The 20,996-nt window shown below is 43.9% G+C and overlaps 1 protein-coding gene across 8 annotated transcripts in view; it reads right to left on the reverse strand.

Annotated features, from left to right (window-relative positions):
• The window catches only part of CASK (calcium/calmodulin dependent serine protein kinase), a 1,268,764-nt gene that overhangs the window by 753,381 nt on the left and 494,387 nt on the right, over positions 1-20,996 (reverse strand). For all 8 annotated transcript variants that reach the window (XM_078658296.1, XM_078658298.1, XM_078658303.1 and 5 more), the window contains exon 5: positions 10,940-11,012. In XM_078658296.1, the coding sequence (XP_078514422.1) occupies positions 10,940-11,012 (73 nt within the window). The remainder of the gene's footprint in view (positions 1-10,939; positions 11,013-20,996) is intronic.

A 20,996-nucleotide genomic window follows, 5' to 3' on the forward strand; every position in this document is an offset into this window, starting at 1 on the left:
CTCGGACTGTTCTGTTGACACAATGCAGATCAAGGAAAGACTGAAGGTGGGGAGTGTGCATGGTCAGGCATACTCTGTAAGAATCATCCCAGTATCACATGGAAATCAGTCTTGCAGCATTGACCCTGTCAAAAAGAGAGGGATTGATGTGGAGATTCTCTTGACAATCCAAGGAGAAAGAAACGCATCAGGAGAAAATGTTGGAGTTGCGAGAGGCTACAACTTTCGCACTAGGTACCAGAGAGTTTGAGGTAGGCCCTCATGGTGGGTCCTGCTCAGAGAGCTGAAAACAACGGAGGATACTGGGCAACAGTACAGATCTTGTGCTTGGTGTTTTCTTGTTGCTACTATGAAAAATTAAAGGAATTTCTACTCAGCTGGTTATGAAATTTGAAGTGTTTTGTCACATGAATGACATACTGACAAGCAGGGGAACTGATAAGCCACAAAGTGAAACTGCCTGGCACAAAAAGAACGTAGCACCAGAGGCAGAATGCATGATGGGTGTAGGAAATGGGTTCCGCCCATTTAATTCTGCTTGATGTTTGACTTTTTTGACTACCTGGCTCTGGACTTTTTCTTAGAGTGAGTCTCACCAACTGAGTCTCTCACTCACGGTAAAAACCTGTGGAAATGGAATGAAAGTGCTAACTGCCAGTGTCTGCCTTTTATGATAAGGCTGCTGCGCATGCGCTGGATACATGCACACAACTAAGAACATGCATGTGCGCACGTGCGTGGGCTAAGCGTGTGAGACTGTCTAGCTCCGTTTGCATCTGCGCACACAAATGAGCGACCCTTCAGGGATTGGTGCGGACTAGGTGTAGGCCTTATAATGCGAGTGGTGTACATCTGTAGTGCTTATTGAAAAAGACTGTGTTCTCACTGTATTAATCCTTATGGGCAAAAGCTCTGCTGCTGCCACACAGTTTCACCTTACTTAGGCCAGTCAGGTATCAATTTTAGGGCAATCAGGTAAACAGAGTGTCACTTTTGTGATATCTTTACTCCTTATGCCATTAGGAGAATCATATACCTTAATTCAGCCAGAATTAGATTTTAAGCCAGCCCCCCCCCTCAAATACTCGCACTGGGCCAAGTTAATGGCTCTACAGGCCATCAGGCCAAGAACAATTACAAGTACGTGGCCCCGTTCCTTGTAAAGGAAGGAGTGGGGAGGAAATGTGTAGGTACTATTTAACTTTTCACTTTATACCTGGTCTGGGCAAGCCCAAGCACATAGAAACAAAGGAGGAATGATAGATCTCTAGAGTCCAGCACAGGAGGGGATCCCCTCTGACGTTTTGTTAGGAAGGTATCAGGCACCTGTGTCAGATGGGGCACATCTTAGGCTCTATCTGAATTCGCCATGTATGAATGTCCCAGATTCCTGCGCAGGAGGATTTAGGCAGGAGTTGAGTGATGATGTGACATCCTAGGATTGGACAGAGATGCCCACCTCCAGAACTATCCATGCCCACTCAAAAACCCCTGCACAAGGAAGAGACCAATGAAAAAACACTGTACTTGGGGCTGTGACACTGGAATAATGTCCAGCTGGAAGGAAGGCAGCCTCTGAACCTCAGCAAGATTTAACGCTGGGCCTCTAAAACCACAGGTGGCACACAGGACTGGGATGATTCTCTCCAGGGTCGTGGGACAGGCCACCTTATGCCCCCCCGTCCCCCGATGAGCAATAGGAGGATGCTCCTAGCGGACCCTGGGATGGTTCTCCTGACACTTTTGTTAACTGCTCACGTAGGAGCAAGGGTTCGAAAGGAGGGTTGTGCCCAGCCCTGCTGACAAACAGGTGCTCAGCAAGTACTGGAAGTAGCTAGGAGGCTGTGGGATCTGGGGAGGACAGCAGTGAAGGTGCTCTGCGTGTTGACTGTGTAGAGGCTGTGGAAGACGCCCCAAAGCAATAGAGGACCATCAGTAGCCCAGGTAGTGGACAGGGAGCAACAAAGATATCGCCCCAAATAAAAGTACCCTTTAGAGGCCAACAGGCCTTAAGAAATGCCCTTGGACTAAAGTTTATCCCAGGAGCAAAACATCACCAGAACGAAACAAATCGGCTCCAGAGACCAGAAGAAATATGCATCTAAAGATTGGTCCATTGGGTGGAGAGGGGCAAGCATGCAAGAAACGGAGCACATAGCATTCTGCCGCATAAGTGAAAATACCAAGGGGATTGTCACATCCTCCTTTATGTTATTTTACATGGAAAGGAGGTATGTAAGTGGCTCCCTCCCCAGAGGCTCTTTTAGCCCCATTAACTAGAAAATGATTTGGGTGTTGTTGTGTACCCGTGAAATTGGGTTTTTAGCCTATATTATCTCCTGAGTAGGCCTTGGACTGTTCTGTTTCGCTACCTTGAAATAGTAAAGCGCTACAATGGGGTACTTGATATCAGTCAAAGCGAAAGTTACAGGCTTATTGTGAATGACTCGCATCCTTCACAAATACTAACCAAGTCTCTTACAGTAGCTCCAAACAGAACATACCTGTCCACCTCTTTCAAAATCAGGAAACTGAAGTTGGCAGTGACCCGCCAGTAGAAAGAGGCACATGGAAAAGCAACATGAACAACGCTAGTATGAGGTTGTAATTAAATGCCATCACCTGTGGGGTTTGAAGGGGGTGAAGCGATGAAGGGACCCTTTGACACAGTGTAAAGTGAAGATGTAAAAGAGCCACAAAAGAGATAAGAAACATCTGACGACTAGTTCCATTACTATTGATGAGATCTCACAGTTCCTGATTAACTGTTGACAACTGTGAAGGGGACTTCTGGCTTATGACTTGGTGATTGTTCACCCAATTATGGAGATGGGTGAGGTTAACAGTCTGTCCTACTTCGAGGACGGCACCTAAAGACTTGAATTCGCACACATGAGGACCTGTTTAATTGGTCTACTTGTGTCCGCCTTCGTTTGCCCGACCATTTAGTTCTTACGCACTTCACTATGGGGTATTAAATCTTGGCGACCAGCCCTTCCATCATGCTCTCTTCCTTTTCTTTTATACTCTAATCCTTTCCTTCTCTTTGTCCTTGATCTCCCTTTTTAATTTACATATATTGTCAAACCAGTTTATGTTTCACAGCAGAACTCACATATGCACCCCCCTTATTGAAAAGAGGGGCAAGGCCTTCTCAGCTACACTGCTCTACACATACCATCAATTAAATGGAGGTGTGGACAACCTGAGGACTACATCTTGAATTATGTCCAGCTCTGAACTCTTGCTCTTATTAGAGGTCCTTTTATGACCACTGGGTAATGTAGTTTATCTTTGCATTCCTCCAGAGATGATGTAAAAGCAATTTCCCCTAAAGTTTTTGCTTGAAGTAGGTTTTTGTGATTCGTCAGTGGCTCTTTGGCTCTTTGTCTATTTGCCAATGCTGAGCAAGGGAAAATAAAAATAGTTTTCAAAAACAGCAAGGAACGATTACACAACACACACAAGAAGGAACAACCCATATGCCTTGATTTTACTGTCAGTAACACTTAATACAATTGATCATCTGCTGCTCTTTGATAGACTGGCACTATCTGCTAGTATCAGCAAAGCATTATATTACATGGTAGCGCAGAGGAATAAGTATGTCAATATTACCTACAGGGTACAATTAATTACCCTATTCAAGGCACATCGTCCCTTACCAATTTCTAGTGCATTAATAACCACATACCGCTCAGACTTCCTTGTTGGAATAGTTCTTCATTATATTGAGGCAAACTTAAACATGGACAACCAAAGCAGAAAAAGAAAGTAGGAAACCTTTACAAACGTAGATACATAAGCCTTCTTGGCCAAATAAGGAGCATGTCAACTATACATAAAATGAGTCATCATGTGTATGTTGTCGCCTGAACACCAATTACTTCATGTCAGTGCTCGCACCCTCATTCATGGCAAAACACTGGGAGATAATCATATATACACATGGGGTATTTGCTACACCCCGAAGCAATTTATACATGTGTATCTCCACAACAATACAGTAATTATTCTTCAACTGAGTTGATTCCTCCAAACAAATTGTTGAAACGTTTCATCCCCTATTCCTTCCGGGCCTCATCAGGACAAGGCAAAAAGGAAACAACCTAAAATGATTGAAAACGAAAAATACACTATTAAAAACAGTTGCCAACGTGTGTCATAGGATGTGCTGAACCTCAATAGGGCACATGGAGAAAGCCACCTAATTAGCCAAAGCAGCGTGGTTCACATAACTCTGAAAAGCACCCAGAGAAATGTGCTGCCTACAGATTCAGGAAAAGAGTACCAGCTATTACAAATTCACTCACTTAGCCTCTCACAGGCGTAATGTCTCTAGGGAGTGGCCCCCTGGCTAAACGTTGTTCTCACACTGTAAATCTGAGTTCCACTGGCTACGCTCTGAGACACTGCAAGTAACGTCAATGTTATTATTAAGTCTAAAAAATTGCTAACATGAGATGGGCAGACTACAGGGGCCTTTTATTGGACCCTCCGGCGCCACGAGCCACTGATATGGACCGCATCCGTACTGCCCCTGAGTGAACTGAAGCACACGCTGTTACTATGATGTTTAGGCTCCTGTTTCTGGACAATGTAAACACCGTGCAGGGTGGGGGGTGGGATCTGGGTTGGACTGCGGGGGGGGGGGGGGGGGTGGATGTAGGGAAATGTTGATGGAATATCTTGACCTCTATCGCCTTTATATGCTCACTGTCTTTCTGCTACTATGGAAGCAGTGTTTCTTTTGTATTCTGTCAACTGCCAAAACCCAATAAAATTTGTTCTGGAAAAAAAAAAATTGCTAACAGAAATTTATCACAAGGTAAGTACACACATATACCAATATGCATACCATAATGATCTCTGACCCACCGGACCTTCTTAGTCTAAGAGGAGCCCCGCCCGCGCATCAGATTCAATCTGTAACTGTGACGAAAGGTAGAAAAGCCCTCAGCGTCTTCCAAAAAAGATTGCACTCTAAAACTAAATGAGAATGAATCAGTAGGACTCGCACGATCAAGGCTGGGGGGCCCGAAGCCACCTCCTCCTCCACCTCTCACATACACCTACCGGTTTCAGTCAGGGTAGATTGGCCACTTGTAACAGCTCCAATCACGAGAACCACTAACGCGGTTCCCTCGTGAGTCGCGGGTCAACTAAACGCTCTTCGCGTAACCGGTCACGTGCTATCACCCGTACGATGAACATAGAAGAAATTCTCCTAGTGACTGCCCGTCTAGAATACCAGAGTGATATGGGAACACACAACACTATCAATACCTAATGTATTAGAACATACAGACGTTTATGGATGAAAAAGAGAAGAATCACAAAACTTTATAATTAACTAGCCTTAACTACCGGCCTGAAGTGAACCACGCTCTCATTTCAGCACATCCTGCACACTAGTTACATCACTAAATCCGATCATACAACACCAATATCGCAATATGACAATATGAATACAATTCACATGGAAGTAGCACAAAAATAATCAGGAACCACATACGAAGTGTTACGAAGGAAATCATAACACAAGTACAAATTCATATACAAATATTTACACTTTTCATAACCACCCCTACGAGGGATCGCATTTTTCTGAAAACGGTCACAGAATATAGACAAACAATCATGATATGTAATGATAAGAGCCCAAATTTCATCACGGCTCTGCACCACCGTTCTATATGTTTCTATCATGCAAGCTTCAAATCTATTTAATGCAGTTTCTATGCTTGCCTTGTTGTTTGACCACCATCAATACCGATGTTTCAACACTCATTTTTACTGGTTGTGTTGTCTGCCCTATGTATGTTTTACCATATGGGCATGTTAGGCACTAAACCACATTTTTAGTATTGCAGTTAGAGAAATTCAGCTGAACATTCTCCTTACCGTTCAGCATCACAAAATTCGAATCATTGGTGAGGGAGTATGCTGCACAGTTATTACACCAAAAGTGTCCTACCAAAGGTGTAAGTCCCATCATACCTTTTTTTTTTTTTTGCAGAGTTTTATATAGCACGAACTAGAACCGAACCGAATCAGTTATCAGAGCGCTTTACATATCACCAGTTACGTTACATGAGGACACACTTTCATTTTTTTAGGCACGGGGAGATTAAGTGATTTGCCCAGAATCACAGCGGGTTTTTGGCGTCGTTACCGAGACTCGAACCAAGTTCCCCAGGTCCGAGGTCGAGCGCCTTAGCCGTTAGGCCAACGCCTCAACCCCTCTACCTCTAATGTCTTTTTAGGTTAGGAGGGGCACGTCGATTTAACCGGATGTTGGTGACGATTCTTGCCTTTGCGAAAAGCAAACAAGGGCCTCGGATTATTTAAGATGCTCACTAGCCTCAAGTTCCGTAATATTTATACGCTTGATTTTATTCGCCTTGGGACTATATGTGAGCATACAAGTCAGTGGGTTAAGGTCCAGCTTGGATTTAGGAGTAAACAATTCCTCTCTCTGTGTAAACCAAGCTCGTTTGAATGCTGATGTTGTCAGTTTCCTCGGATAGCCTTGTTCCATTAATTTGTTAAACAAAATTCCAGCATTCCAAAAATAATATGCCTTATTTGTACAATTGCGCCTAATTCAGAGAAAGTGCCCGTAGGGCAGGTTCTCTTTCATACTCCTTGGATGTCCACTTGTAAAAATGAAGTAGCGTGTTACGATCGGTGGGCTTAGTGTACAAACTCAACTCCAATTTCCCTTCGCGGTTGATGATCCATACGTCCAAGAAGTTGATCTTTTCATTGCTATGTGCCATTGTGTGTTTAATACATTTTTAGTGAATTGAACACCTTTAAGGCACATACCGCACAGTGGTTGCGGTTTATTGATGACATCATGATGGTGTGAAATGGTGATCACGAGTCCTTGGAAAAGTTTCACAATTGGTTGAACTCTAGAACGCAAGGTTTGAAGTTCACAATGGCACATAGCTACAAAGGTAAGTAACTTGTTCTTCTGATAGAGATTCACAGCTGCAGATTCCTCACCTTGCCCCAACTCAGAAGCGATGAATGAGTCACCACTGTCAGCTCCATGTGGGGGAGGGAGAGAGGTCTGACACTGACTCAATGGCAGTCTAGTAGTAACTACTGCAGATCTTTTGCAGTCTCCTCTGAAATCTGAATGTGGTCGGAGAAGTCCCCTCGATATTGGGCCCTCCTGGCACTTCAGATCTCACTGCAGAGTCTGCATATGTCATCTGGCTTGCTCGACCAGCAGGATGCCATCTGTTCCCGTAGCGTCAGTCAACCAAGAAATCCAGGACCGAGACAGAAAGATCTGAATGTCCTGGTCTCTCTTTCCTGGGGGAAAGGCATGAAACTGAACCATGTCCAGAATGGCTCCAATGAAAGGGAGCGTCTGAGAAGGAATAGATGAGACTTCGGCACATTGATAGTGAACCCCAAAGATGATAGAAGGCTCGCCGCAGTGTGGACGTGGTTGACAACTGCCAGATAGTAGTCCACCTACAACCACCAGTCATCGAGCTAGGGAAAAGACTGGCACACTTGACCTCCAAATGTGTGCGGACACAACTGCCATCACTTTCGTGCTCACCCGAGAGGTGCTTATGAGACCAAAGGCGAGCACAGAAAACTGAAAATGTTCCTTTTCTATCACAAACCGAAAGGTAATGCTGGTAGTTTGGCAGGACAGGAATGTACAAATAGGTGTCTAGCAGGTCCAACACTACCATTAAGTCTCCAGGGTCGATAGCAGATAAGACTTGGTCCAGGGTGAACATTTTAATCGTCTCCTTCCGGAGCAAGGCAATGAGACGCAGACCTAGAATATGATGCAAACCTCCATCCTTCTTGAGCACCAGAAAGGATCGGGAATAATAAACATGTCCTACTTCTGGCACTGGCACCCTCTCAACAGCCCCTAAGCCAAAACGGCTGGCACATCCTGCAGAAAAATTGAGAGATGATCCTCCGTCAGTGACTATGGGGATGGCCGAAAGAGAAGAGCGAAATGGTAGGGAGTGTCCTTACAAACAATCTGTAGGACCCACCTGCCCTGCCCAACCCAGTAAGAGCAGATGGGGCTGCGGGCTGGGCAGCGTGATGACCTTAGCCACAGGGATGGTGGCCCCACGGCCTCTAAGCAAAACTGCTGGGTTCCCTGTGGGGTGATGGATGGGTTAGGGGTAAGGGACGCCGCGGCAAAAAGCCAACCAGGGAACGGTGGAACTGTTGCAGTTGGCAAGTCAGGGAGGAAAGGCTCAGAGGGCGAGCAGTAGTCTTGCTCTCCTTAAAGCTCTCGAGAGCCGAATCCGCTTTCTCCCCAAACAGATGAGCCCCATCAGAGGGCAAATCCATCAAGGAGGGCTAGACATCGCCAGAGAACCCAGCAGATTGCAGCAACACATGGCGGCGAATGGCAACGCAGGTACCATACGTACTGCCCAAGGGAACTGGTGGTGTCCCAGCAACAAAGAATCATGGACTTGGCAGCATCACAACCATCCTAAATCAGAGAGTGTAAACAGCAGAGGTCGTTGGGCACCACACCAGTGAGGACTTCAACCACAGAATCCCAAAGGGTGCGTGAATAGCGTACCAACAAACAGCTGGTGTTAACAGATCGGAGGGCAAAGCCGGTAGAACAAAAGACATGTTTACCAAATGTTTTCACTTGCTTAGATTTCCTGTCTGGGGAAGTGGAGTGAAACGTGTTGGAAATAGAGTAGCTAGTGGAAGCTCACACTACTAGGCTTTCTGGCGAGGGGTCCTGCGAAAGAAACGCTGGGTCGCCCGACGCAAGGTGAAGGCGCCTGCCAATTTTTCTACTGATGGGGCGGTGAGAACCAGAACAAGGTTTGGCCTAAACCGTCAAAGGGAAGAGGGGTTCGGATGACGTTTGCCCCAGTTGGAGGACTTTCATAAAGACAGTTTTCAGCTCCAAGTTGGGGAGCTGGAGGTCAAGTACATCTCTCGGTTGCCCTAACCTTCACCTTGGTGTAGGTGCGACTTTTTCTGTGACTGGAACAAGGGGAAAAAAAATACCAGTCTCAATGAAGGTATTGAGGCTAGTAGCCTTCAGTAAGTCCTTATACCAACAGTCACCTTGTTAGGTCTGAGCGTACTCATCACCCACGTCATAACCATTATCAGAGTCAGTTCCAAAGAGGGAATGGAGAGAACATTGTCAAAGCTGCTGTAAGTCAAGTGGGCAAAGTGTCGTCGGATTTGGGCGCAATGCCGGCCGAGGTTGGACTGACATTGGAAAGGACAATCGGCAGCGAAGTCAGCATTTATGTGCCCGAGGCCTGCATGGGTTAATGTGCTGGCAGCAGAGTCAGATGCTTGGCAAGAGTAAAGAAGGGTACAGCTGGTGCAGAGGGTGAACCCACCGAGTTTGAACCTGCCGGGGTCAGCCCAGGTTGAAGGACTATCGGATCCTTGAAGCCCAAAGGCACGCCAGAGGTAGTCGGCAGAGATCCAAAGAGCCAGAGCATAGCTGTACGGAACTCTTCGATCTGACTCACCGTAGCAGAGAGGCCCAAGAAACTCTGGTAATGCTGAACCACTTGTGGAATCTGCTCCGAAGGAGGCTGACTTCTGCAGCAAGATAGAGATGGGTGGAACCGCCCCTGCAACTGTTCAATCAAATGTGAGTGGAGCAAGGGAGAGGAATCCCGCTTGGACTTCTTGTGTTTTTAATGCCTACATGAGAACTAGGAGCACGACCAGGGCCGGACTGGCTACCGGGCAGTTAGGAATGCTGCTGAGCTGCGGGCTGATTTCGTTCATGGGGACCTGCGTGAGCTAAACGAAATTCGTTTTGCTTTCAGTATTTCGAAGCACACGCAGGTCTCCGTGGACGAAATCAGCCCCCACTGCAGTAAAATCAGGCAGCAGCTCGGCAGCATTCCATACTGCCCGGTAGCCAGTCCGGCCCTGAGCACGACGAAGACTTACCCCTGGACCAGTCCGACTACTCTGGGAATGTAGAAAAGAGAAATTTGGACGCACAGTGGGACAGTCCCATCATGGAGTCTTCTTATACTTAGAGATGTAGAGTTTCACCTCAGCTCCCTGATGCCGTTCTAGTTTATTGGCACACAATCTCTGCTGGTCTTGGGGTCATGGTTCGACTACAGGTGCACCTGGTGAGGACCTGTCAGATATTTATTTTGTGACAGTCCCCTACTTGGCTCTTTTATTTTAGAAGTGACATCCCTTGCACATTGCAGAAATGTAGTTTTGAAAATCGAGAAAGTTTTTGAGAGACGAGAGGGATCCCCGGATCTACGTCTAGAGGCACAGAAAGAAAGGAACTAATGTCAACATGCCTCGCAAGGTGTCACCTTCTGGCATGCAGAGGCACTACTGAAAATTTCCAGATCCAGTCTGGGGAATATTCAAAAGGTGAGGAATTTATGACTAGAAGCCTCTGTCAGAAACTGCATTCCATGAGAAAATACCTCATTATGCAGGCTAGTCATTCAGCTCCCAGAAAGTCAAGAGGATAAAGAAGATCTCATTCCTGGATGACCCCTGCGCCTATGTTTACCACTGCAGAAATCATCTTATTGGTCTTAATCTGCATTACCTGTCCAGTGTAAAATAATTTAAACCATATCCTAAATTCAGATCCCAGATCGGACAAGACCAGTGCTATTTTGATGTAAAGCTAGCACAATGTGTCAAATGCTTTCCGCGTTTAAAGACAAGTGATGGCCTTAGAGCCACAATTCTCTTCATCATAAATTTAACTAATGAAAAAAAGATATAGTAAACGGAAAAATAGGCATTCAAACATTTTAACTAACTTTTGCAGATTACTCTTTATTCACCAACAATACTGCATCTGAAACTGTTCCTAAAACTAAGGCAATATACGAAAACATGAAAAACTCAAAGCAGTACATTAACTTCAGGATTAACAACATAGATCACATCTTACCTTAACATCTCTGTGAATTATGTTGTTGTCGTGACAGTAGCGTAATGCTTCCAGTATCTGTCGCATGTAATGACTGCAGAAAACAAAAAAATATACAGTCAGCTTAAATAGTGCATGTCAGAATGAATCACTAATGAACAAAAATTAACATATAATGAGGGCTACCTAGGACCAAAGGACTGCAACAAAACATTTCCCAGGCATAAGACTTCCACCTTGGAAATTATGTCATATAAATATGGGCAAACAGCACACAACGGATGAAGCACACTGTTAAGTGTGTTTTACCAATGCAAAATGACAAACTACAATAGGGGAAAGAGAAAAGAAATTTACCAGCTACGTTCAATAATATTCCCAATGCGCTACACCATTCATTTGTTATCAAAACACTGCAACAGAGGACAAGGTGAAATATATCTATCCTTCATTGTAAATTAAGTTTAGTATTCAGAATGGAAGAACGAATACATGTTTCCCTTCACCAGACATCAATATTCAAAGTTCTTATTCTGCTGAATAAGTAATTCCTACAATAAGTGTAACACACACAGAGGATAATTACTACAGCGCCTCTTGGACCAAGTCAAAACATCATAATTAAGACAGTAGGTCCATCCTAATTTTAAGACGTATGCAAAGCAAATTATTTTGATAATAATGATAACCGACACAACAGAATAATTATTACAAAGACCAACCGGATGAGTGGAAACTTCATAATCAAGACATTAAGACCAGCATTATACCTTTAAGGTATCTGTAAATCATGAAGCTAACTTCCAGCATTGGTTGACCCGAGATACTCCAAAATAACATACATCAATGTTCTTATTATGATACAACTACTGCAAGAAGATAACATTGACTTGGAAAATTTAGAAACAAAAGGGGAGGCAAGATAGCTGGTGTAGTACAACAAGTTACACTGTCAGATATTTATCAATATAGATTGTTATTTAACAGTTACTTCGAAGCCCAAAGCGTCATGCCCCCGCTATAGTCAACCACGAGCAGATTTTTATCACATGGTATGGTTTTGCCCAGTAGTCACATGCTTTTGGGAATTAGTGATCGGAGAACTCACTGAGGTCCTGGGCCGGGAGGTTCCTCTTAACCCGCTGAGTGTACCCTTGGGGGTCACCGAGGGGCTGGATGGATCTCGGACTAACAAACTCTTTCTAAGTACAGCCATGATGGTGGCCAAGAGAGACATTGCACCGAGCTGGCTGAACCCGACGGCGCCCACCATGGCACGCTGGCGCAGGGGGGTGGACTGGTGTGTGGTGCAGGTAAAACCCTTGTACGAAGCTAGGGGATGCCCAAAGAAATACCGCAAAATGTGGGGCAAATGTGTGGGGGTGATAGAAGATAGAGGATTGAGATTTCCCAGGGCAGTCTGGGACACGGTGGGTGTTACCCTGTTCCCCCTTTATGCTTATGAATATTCAAGGAGTATTTGCGGTCATAATGTCATCAGGTCTCTGATGTGCATCGAAGCTTCTACTTGCTGCTGGTCTTATGTTTATGTTTTTGCCTTCTTTGTGCTCGCTTTTGCACTAAAATCAATAATTGGTTATAAAAAAAAATTACTTCAAACCACAAGTCTTTATCGCATTTCTAATTATCACTATATAAAACATTTCACTGCTAGTAATCTTTTGTATTATTAGGATTTATAAACTGCAGGAACTAGTTTATTTTACATTACATACATTAGAATTTAATACACTCTGTGGCATCTGCAAATTGCTACCATTTTAGAAATATCCCAATAATTATATCACAGATTCTCTGTGCCTTAACAGTAGCATACATTTCCCTGACAGCTGGGCAAAAGGGTCAGATACTTCAATATTCTTTCATAAAGAAAGGCAATACTTCATCCAAAGTTCCTCTAATATAAATGTGCTTGAGCGCTAGTGACTGGGGCACGACTGCCAATAGGTAAAGCTCCAGAGCTCAGTATCTTCTTTACAAGCCAAACATCCCTTTATGGCTGTAGGTCCCCCGGTCCCCCGAGCCTAATTTTTCCTAAGAGGCAGGCTTTCCTAACTCTGGAGGCACCAATGCTGGGAAGATGCCCCCTAAAAAAGCTGAAAATAGAAGAATATGAGATGCCTCTCTGTGGCCTGAAACTGTCAAACAAACATATTGTTAAAGAAGGGCAAATTGAAATGTGGGCCAAATTTCATTTTCGAAGGACAGGGCAGGGCTTATCAGGGCTCTCTACGCCAGTGTCCGCCGTGACTGAATAGCAACATCACTTGAAAATATTGATGAGAAGCAGATGAGAATGACTATATTTGTTATTAGGAAGAATCCAACAGTAGAATAGGCACAGGAGAGATAACCTAGAAGAAACTCGCACTCTGGCACCTATAGCATCTTACTTCATGTATTATTGGTAGAGGAGTAAGAAATATAGTTTGCAGTCACTCGCCCTGAAAAAGTACCATTGGGAACGAAACATGTGCTGGCTGATGATCATGTACTTGGTTTGAAGCTTGTAAACACAATAAAGGCAGCAAAAATATATCACGTGACCTTGGACTTAAGGACTGTCTGGTCTGGTTATTTGTCCTCAAACAGTGCTATTTAAACATATAGTTGGAATGTTCCAGCACTATGAAAATCCTATTTGCCTTTTAATCAATCAAAATTACATTAGGCAACAAGTGATTTCAGAAAGTGTTAGTGCAATAAGAACATGGGTCCCTAAGCTGAGGATACGATCCAAAAAATATTCTGGGTGCCCAACACTAATGCCCAGGGATTCTTCAACAGATGGGTCAAAACTTTGTATTGTGAATATAATAAAAGTAATAAATATAAAAAAGGGTTAGTAGGAGTGTATACTCCTACAGGGCACAACTAAACCGGTGTAACCTACACAAACAGGCAAGGGAAGTGTTTTTTGTGACAATTTATACTAATTCACACGTCACAGTTTCTCAGAGACAACACTACTGCTCCCATTTTCCAAGGTAAAATAGTTAGCGATATACCCTCATTAAGTAGAACGGAGTCAGAAACGGATCTAATACCCTCTACACTTAATCGAAACATCGTCAACTGAATCACTCTGACCCGCGTGATTATGTAAAACTGTTCTTTGGGTGCAGTAGTGTGGTCTCTATGAGAATTGATATGTGTCAATTTGTATAAATTGCCATAAACAAAAACTTGTGTTTGTGTAGGGTACAACTGTTTAGTTGCGCCCTGTTTAGTTGCGCCCTGAGTATTTTTTGGATCATATCCTCAGATTAGGGACTCCATGTTCCTTATAGCTCAAAATCTCCCTTGGTCCCTAGGCATCCTTGGGTCTCCCTTGTCTTTTGAAATATTCTGAAATTGTTGCATATTCCTAGCAAATAAAATAAATGTAAGTATTTCTGATACTAGACCTTAAGAGACATTTTCCCTTTAACTTAGAGATAACTGGAGAGGGCCAAATTCCTGAACTGATCCACGTTTGAGGATTTGAAAAGAAAAACAAATCTTTACCAAAGGTGTTAGTATGTGTAAGGGTGTGTTGAAATTTCCATGTGGAAGTGTAAAAATCTATTTTTCGAAGTACGGAGAGCATCTTGAATTTAGCAGGCTCAAAAAGTGTAGTTTGCTTAACATTGGTCATTTATAGTTTGAAACACGTTTTTTCAGGATGTGGTAACAGCACACACAAAAATATAAAAAACAGCATAAAAAATGCATGCATCATATGTCACCATTTTAAAAACTTTTTTGTAAGTTACTGAATTCAAAGACATACAAGCATATAAATTGGAGAAGACAGTTTAGGTATTGATAATGAGTACATAAGGGACTCAATCGATTTCAACAAATACCGATACACGGGAAAACCTGGCATAGCCAATTGAGCAAAAAATTAAATCAGGTCTACATTTATTAATCAATAATTTAAGATTTGGCAAAACGATGGAAGTTGGGAATCCAGACAAAATTGCATTAACACAGTAATGGTAGTAGTTTAAATCTTTATTCGATTAAAATATAACCTTAAAAGAAATATAACCTCCATAAAACATTAAAACAAACCATAAAACATGTTTCTATTAAAACAGCAGTTAATACATACGGTACAATGACCAGTAGTTATGGCTGCAAGTCTAAATCATTGCATATAACTTAAGTCATGAGTGTAACATGGGCATATACCAGAAAGATTTTGATAATCATATGACAATTGTACAAATCCCCAGTATTTCACGTTAACAATCATTATTACAAGCCAAACATCATGAGAAAATACAAATGTAATCCCCCCCTCCTCCCCCCCAAGAGGACAGAATTGCCCTATTAACCCCAAGCCTATCGAGGCTTGATTACATAACTTGAAAAATTCACGATACATACACAAGTGTGAATATCCCTGAGCATCATCAGGTGTAACATGATGGTACATGCAAATATTATTTTTGTAAAAAAAAAAAGGGTGGGGTAATAAAAACGTTTTCTTGGTAGAGAAAAATGGGGACAGAACAAGACAAAGTGGTCAAGAGTTTGAGCTGACAAACTATCACAAATAAAGGGGCCCAAAGTACCTGGAGCAGACCAGCCCTTAGGGAAACTGATGAGATGAATAAATAGATTAAACATAAATCTAATTAACAGCTGCCGACGACAAAGACTTGTTACCCATGTGAGGTAACATTCTGTGGAGGGTACTGTTTTTATCATACAGTGAGCACAGAGAACACATGTTGTCAATTTAGCATTTTCCATCGAGGCCTCAGCACTGATGTTAAAAGTGCGTTTTGCCCATTCATAGTCTGTTTTAACACTTATCAGGGGTAGACAATAGCTCAGGGTGACCCAAACTAGTGACTTGCAACTTAATATAGCCAAGCCAAGGTATTGCTTTCGGATTATCTAAAGATAGAGAATCCCTAGTAATCAAACGGTTCAGAGATGGCTCACACTTGTACCACACATAGATTCACCATGGCAAGGGCCTTAATGCAATTGTATCTAAAATATATTTTAGTCCCAGTCCCTCATGGACAGCAAAGGTGTAAGTACTCTGCAATAAATGCAGTGCAAACCTATTCTCCTTAGCCTGAATCAAGTGGCAGTCCTTGTACACCCAAATATAACTTCCATAAGTTGTCATCGACACGTATTTAGCAAGATAGATTTGAAGAAGGGGCCTAATCGGCTTCCTGCCCAACCTAGCACCAAAATCCAATGTCACCCCGACATGCGAGCTAACATTCTTTTGTTCATAAGAAGGTGGCCCCAGGTATTCTTGTTATCAATCAAGATACCCACATAGTTCAGAGTGGGTACCTGATCGATTAATTTTACTCCTGTTACAGTAAAAGGTTTTATGTTTGGAGGGCCTTCAACCGATGATCTTAACTTAACTTTTTATCTGGCTCCAAATGATCCACAAAATCAGAAAAGGTGTCAAGCAGGATTTGCAACTCTGCCACTGTCCTAAACATAAGGACGAGGTCGTCAGCATAAAGGAGAACTGAGATCACCCGCTGAACACCTCAGGGAGCATCACATTTTAGCTTGGAAAACACCTTCAAGAAAATGAATGTAGATGGTGAACAAAAAAGGCACCAAGATGCAACCCTCCCAGACACTGAGTTATTGGAAAGAATATTAAGTCCCCTAAAAAAAAAACATCCAGGGTCAATCGACCCCTAGTATCAATATCAAGGCTTATAACTTAGTTCGATTTACATGATCAAACGCAGAAGTCAGGTCCATAAAACTTAAAAACAGAGTACTCTTACTGGCCACAGTATATTTCTGAGTTAGAAGGGATAGGTTCAGGGATTGATAAATAGTACTAAGGGAAGGCCTGAACCTGAATTTCAACTCCGAGATGATGCTGTTCTCTTTATCCTATGAGGAAAGCCTTTCCAAAATCACCTGGCCCAAAACCTTGACGGTGGTGTCGATCAGAGAAATCGCCTGCAACATTTCAGGTCACCTCTATCACCTTTTTTGAGCACAGGAACAATAATGGATTGTGCCCATGAACTAGCCAGGCCCTGTATCACAGCAGCATTTTGAACCTTGGTTAACAAAGGAGACCAGATAAAAGCATAATTCCTAAAGAGATCGGCAGGTACACCATCGGGACCACGGGCCTTGTTACCAGTCAATCTCAAAATAGCCCGTTACCTCAGCAAAAGAAAACGAAATATTTAGCTTTGTTAAAAAGGAGATGGAAACTCTAGATCAGGTTCCAATGAATAAATGTGGGACAAATGGTCGATCCATTAGTCTTCACCAATCACAGAACTCACAGGAGGACAATCCCCTGCCGCTAAAAATGGGTTATTAACAGCCCAATAAAAATGTGGTGCTGTGCTGAGAATCACTCACAAGGAGATGATGGACGGAGTGCTGAAACTTTTTGGACACTCACCCCCAGTCACAGTTCAGGCTGGACTGTTCCCATGAGGCACAGGGTCAAGCCTGATTCGTAAATGGCTGGGTCTGAACTGGGGTGGCGAAGTGAGATAAAGAACGAAGATGGATTCAACCCAGATCTGTGAATGGCAGTGAGTGTCTGAAAAGTTTCAGCGCTCCGTCCATCATATCCTTGTGTTTGCTGTGCCGAGAATCACTGGCACACACCAAATTATCCCAGGCCTAGTCCTTTAGAGGCTCTTTTCTTTATTTGTTTAATAGTCAACTTATACTAATTGCATAGTAAGCTTACCTCTACTACTTCCCTCGGAATGAGACTAAGGGCTTTCTTGAACTCCCGATGGGCTTTAGAAAAGGATCTATCATACCAGTGTTCACCCTTATTATAATTCTGACCTCTTCTTGAAACATTGAGAGCGCCCCTAATATCTGCACAGAGAGTGGCAAACTACCTCAAAACATCTTTAGGCTCAGAATCCATGCCTAGGCAGCATTCTAATTCATGGCTACTCAGATGCCACAAATTACCAAGAAATTCATCCAGGATTATTTTGGACCATTTCAACCGCCTACCTTCATCCCTCAAAGCAAGATGGAGGCAGCAGGGGCCAATAATGGTGGTTTCAAGAATTATCGTCTTAAAGACAAATTTACAGGGCTATGATCACTCCAACCAGACTCTAGTATCTTCACAGTAGTAGTTAAGAAAGCAGTCACCAGCACACGTCAATAACAAGGAACACCGTGCCTACAAGAAAAATACATTCATGTAACAACTGAACATTCGACTCGCAAAATATATACTTGGAACCCAAAAGAACATTTGAGCAGGGCCGGCTTTAGGGCAGTGCGACTGGTGCGGCCGCACTGGGTGCTGACCTGGGGAGGGAGGCGCTGACTTCTGAGGGCTGCTATATTTAGCAATAACTTATCATTTAAAAGCACCTGAGAAGAGTTCCTTGTGCATCCAGTTTCTAGGCAGCATTAAAATGTCAAGATAACTCTTGTGATGAATGTTCCTGCTAGAGAAAGATCTGTTTTGCTGAGTGGCATTTTTTTTATGTGGATAGGTGAGTGAATTACTGCTTTTGTCACAGATATCCTTTTGTCACCGCAGTTCATAAGATACAACTCTATTGTTGCATCGTGCGCCAACAGCGCTAAAGTCGACGCTGCATTTGATCCAGCGACAGCACATCTGGCCCAAGGAAGGTGCATGATGGATAAGCTACTTGAAAAGATAGTCTCCAAAGCAATGCACTGCTTCAGCTACTTTTAAAAAAAATACCACATTAAATCAAATGACAGAGCTCTATAAAAAACAATATTTCCCCAAATAATCACATTCACATCGCAGCACATTCCACAAAATGTCAATGCACTCTTCAGAGTGAGTTGTTTGCACTGTCCTATGATGGGCCTTATTTGAAAGCACCCTACTGTAATAAAAAAACCTCAGACAATTGTTGATGCTGTTCATTTGATACAGTAGTGAGAATTTGGGATGAAGACAAAAAAAAATACAGAGACCATACAATCTGTTCAATTAAAGGTTTTTATTCGTGCAACTTAGAGCGTTGCATCGCGATAAAACAAAATGCCACATTTTAAACTCTTCCGTTTTCAACAGGAAATCACAAAGCCTGGGTTCAGTAAAACATCCTATTGATGGCGAAAAATAACGTTAAATGTGTCTGCGAGTTTCGCCCTTTAAAAAAAACTGCGTTTTACGAGTAAAAGGGAACAAAGAGCTCCGAGTGTGGAAAACCTACAAGTTTAATTATGACTTTTATATAGCTGTCAGTTAATAATAGCGTGTGGACAGGAGCCGGGCATTAAAGACAAATCCAAATAAGGGAGTTGTTCGAAGCATACTTTTGATGCGTGCTGAAAAGGAATTGAACAGAATTAGGCTATTACCGAAATTGGAGTGAAATGAAAGAACGAGTCCGCAGAAGCTGTCACCGGGGAACCGCAATGATGCATGACCCAAAAAACACAGGAATGTAAATCAAGAAATGTTTATCGAGAAGGCCGTTCCAGCGCGTGTACTTTGCACGGAGAAATAGAGCCACCTCCTGGAGGACTATATTTGTAGCTTATCGTTTCAGTCTCCTCAACGTAAGCAGAGTGTAACTATTGATTCGCAAAAATGTTAATTGCTTTCAGAACACGGTGGAAAGTTAACCTGCATAAATAGCCCCCCCCTCCCCACCACTAAATAATTACTGGATTCGGGGTAACACCACTGAGTCATAACTGGAATATGGGAACTGGACTAACCAATTTGGATGATTTGAATTGAAAAACCATACACAAATTTGCAGACTATTCATCGAATAAAAACACATTTTGCTTCTTTATGTATATACACTTAATTTGTATTTTTATTTTCTAAGCTTTTGCGAACCCCCGAAGTAGGCGTCGCGGGCCCCCTGAGTAGGCGTCGCGGCCCCGAGATATCCCCGGACCAGAGGTCCCTCAGAGTAAGAGAGTTGTGTGCCTCCCATTCAGTGGCGTAGCTAGACCTTTTGCTGCCCTTGGCGGTCCCAGCTTTTGGTGCCCGCGGCGGCCGCAGGAAAGAGCGGGGGGGCGTCTCCCCCAAAACTCGTGCCGGCCAGGGTAAACCACCCCCCCTGCCTTGCTACGCCACTGCTCCCATTCACCCCAGTGTTGATCCTTTATCAACTGCATTAGAGACAGTTAAGGTTTTCAGTCTGGTTGCTGCAAGCGTACTATTGTGAGCAGGTATTGAGGCTGATGGAAGTGAATGCGTTTGCCAGATATTGGGTTAGTAAAAACTAAGCGACATACTTATAATTCTAGTTCTCTATCATGCATGTTTTTATTAAATGCATAAATAGTGCAATGTCTCCCACCATAAGCAAGATCTAAAAACACTTCATAAACAGACATCTCTTATGTATATAAGCACGTTTGCTGTGTGTGTTCCTGCTGCCGTTGGGAGACCAATTTTACTACTTGCGGAACCCGCTTCGCGGGTCCCGCTGCGCTGTTGCCGCCACCGGAGCCCAGGAGTCACAGGAGCCAGCTGGGTGAGAGAGCGTGCGACAGGGCTGCGAGCGAAGGAACCGGGACTCGCTTTCCCAGGAGTCCCGGCAATCCTCCGGCCTATCACCTGGCCCGCTCTCCCTGACCGCCCCGCCCAGCTCACCTTTTTAAAAATCCCCGCCTCCTATTGACATTGGGGTCGTTTGCTGTGTGTGTTCCTGCTGCCGTTGGGAGACCAATTTTACTACTTGTGGAACCCGCTTCGCGGGTCCCGCTGCGCTGTTGCCGCCACCGGAGCCCAGGAGTCACAGGAGCCAGCTGGGTGAGAGAGCGTGCGACAGGGCTGCGAGCGAAGGAACCGGGACTCGCTTTCCCAGGAGTCCCGGCAATCCTCCGGCCTATCACCTGGCCCGCTCTCCCTGACCGCCCCGCCCAGCTCACCTTTTTAAAAATCCCCGCCTCCTATTGACATTGGGGTCGTTTGCTGTGTGTGTTCCTGCTGCCGTTGGGAGACCAATTTTACTACTTGCGGAACCCGCTTCGCGGGTCCCGCTGCGCTGTTGCCGCCACCGGAGCCCAGGAGTCACAGGAGCCAGCTGGGTGAGAGAGCGTGCGACAGGGCTGCGAGCGA

Source organism: Lissotriton helveticus, chromosome 8 (genome assembly GCF_964261635.1).
Source record: "Lissotriton helveticus chromosome 8, aLisHel1.1, whole genome shotgun sequence".
Lineage (NCBI taxonomy): Eukaryota > Metazoa > Chordata > Amphibia > Caudata > Salamandridae > Lissotriton > Lissotriton helveticus.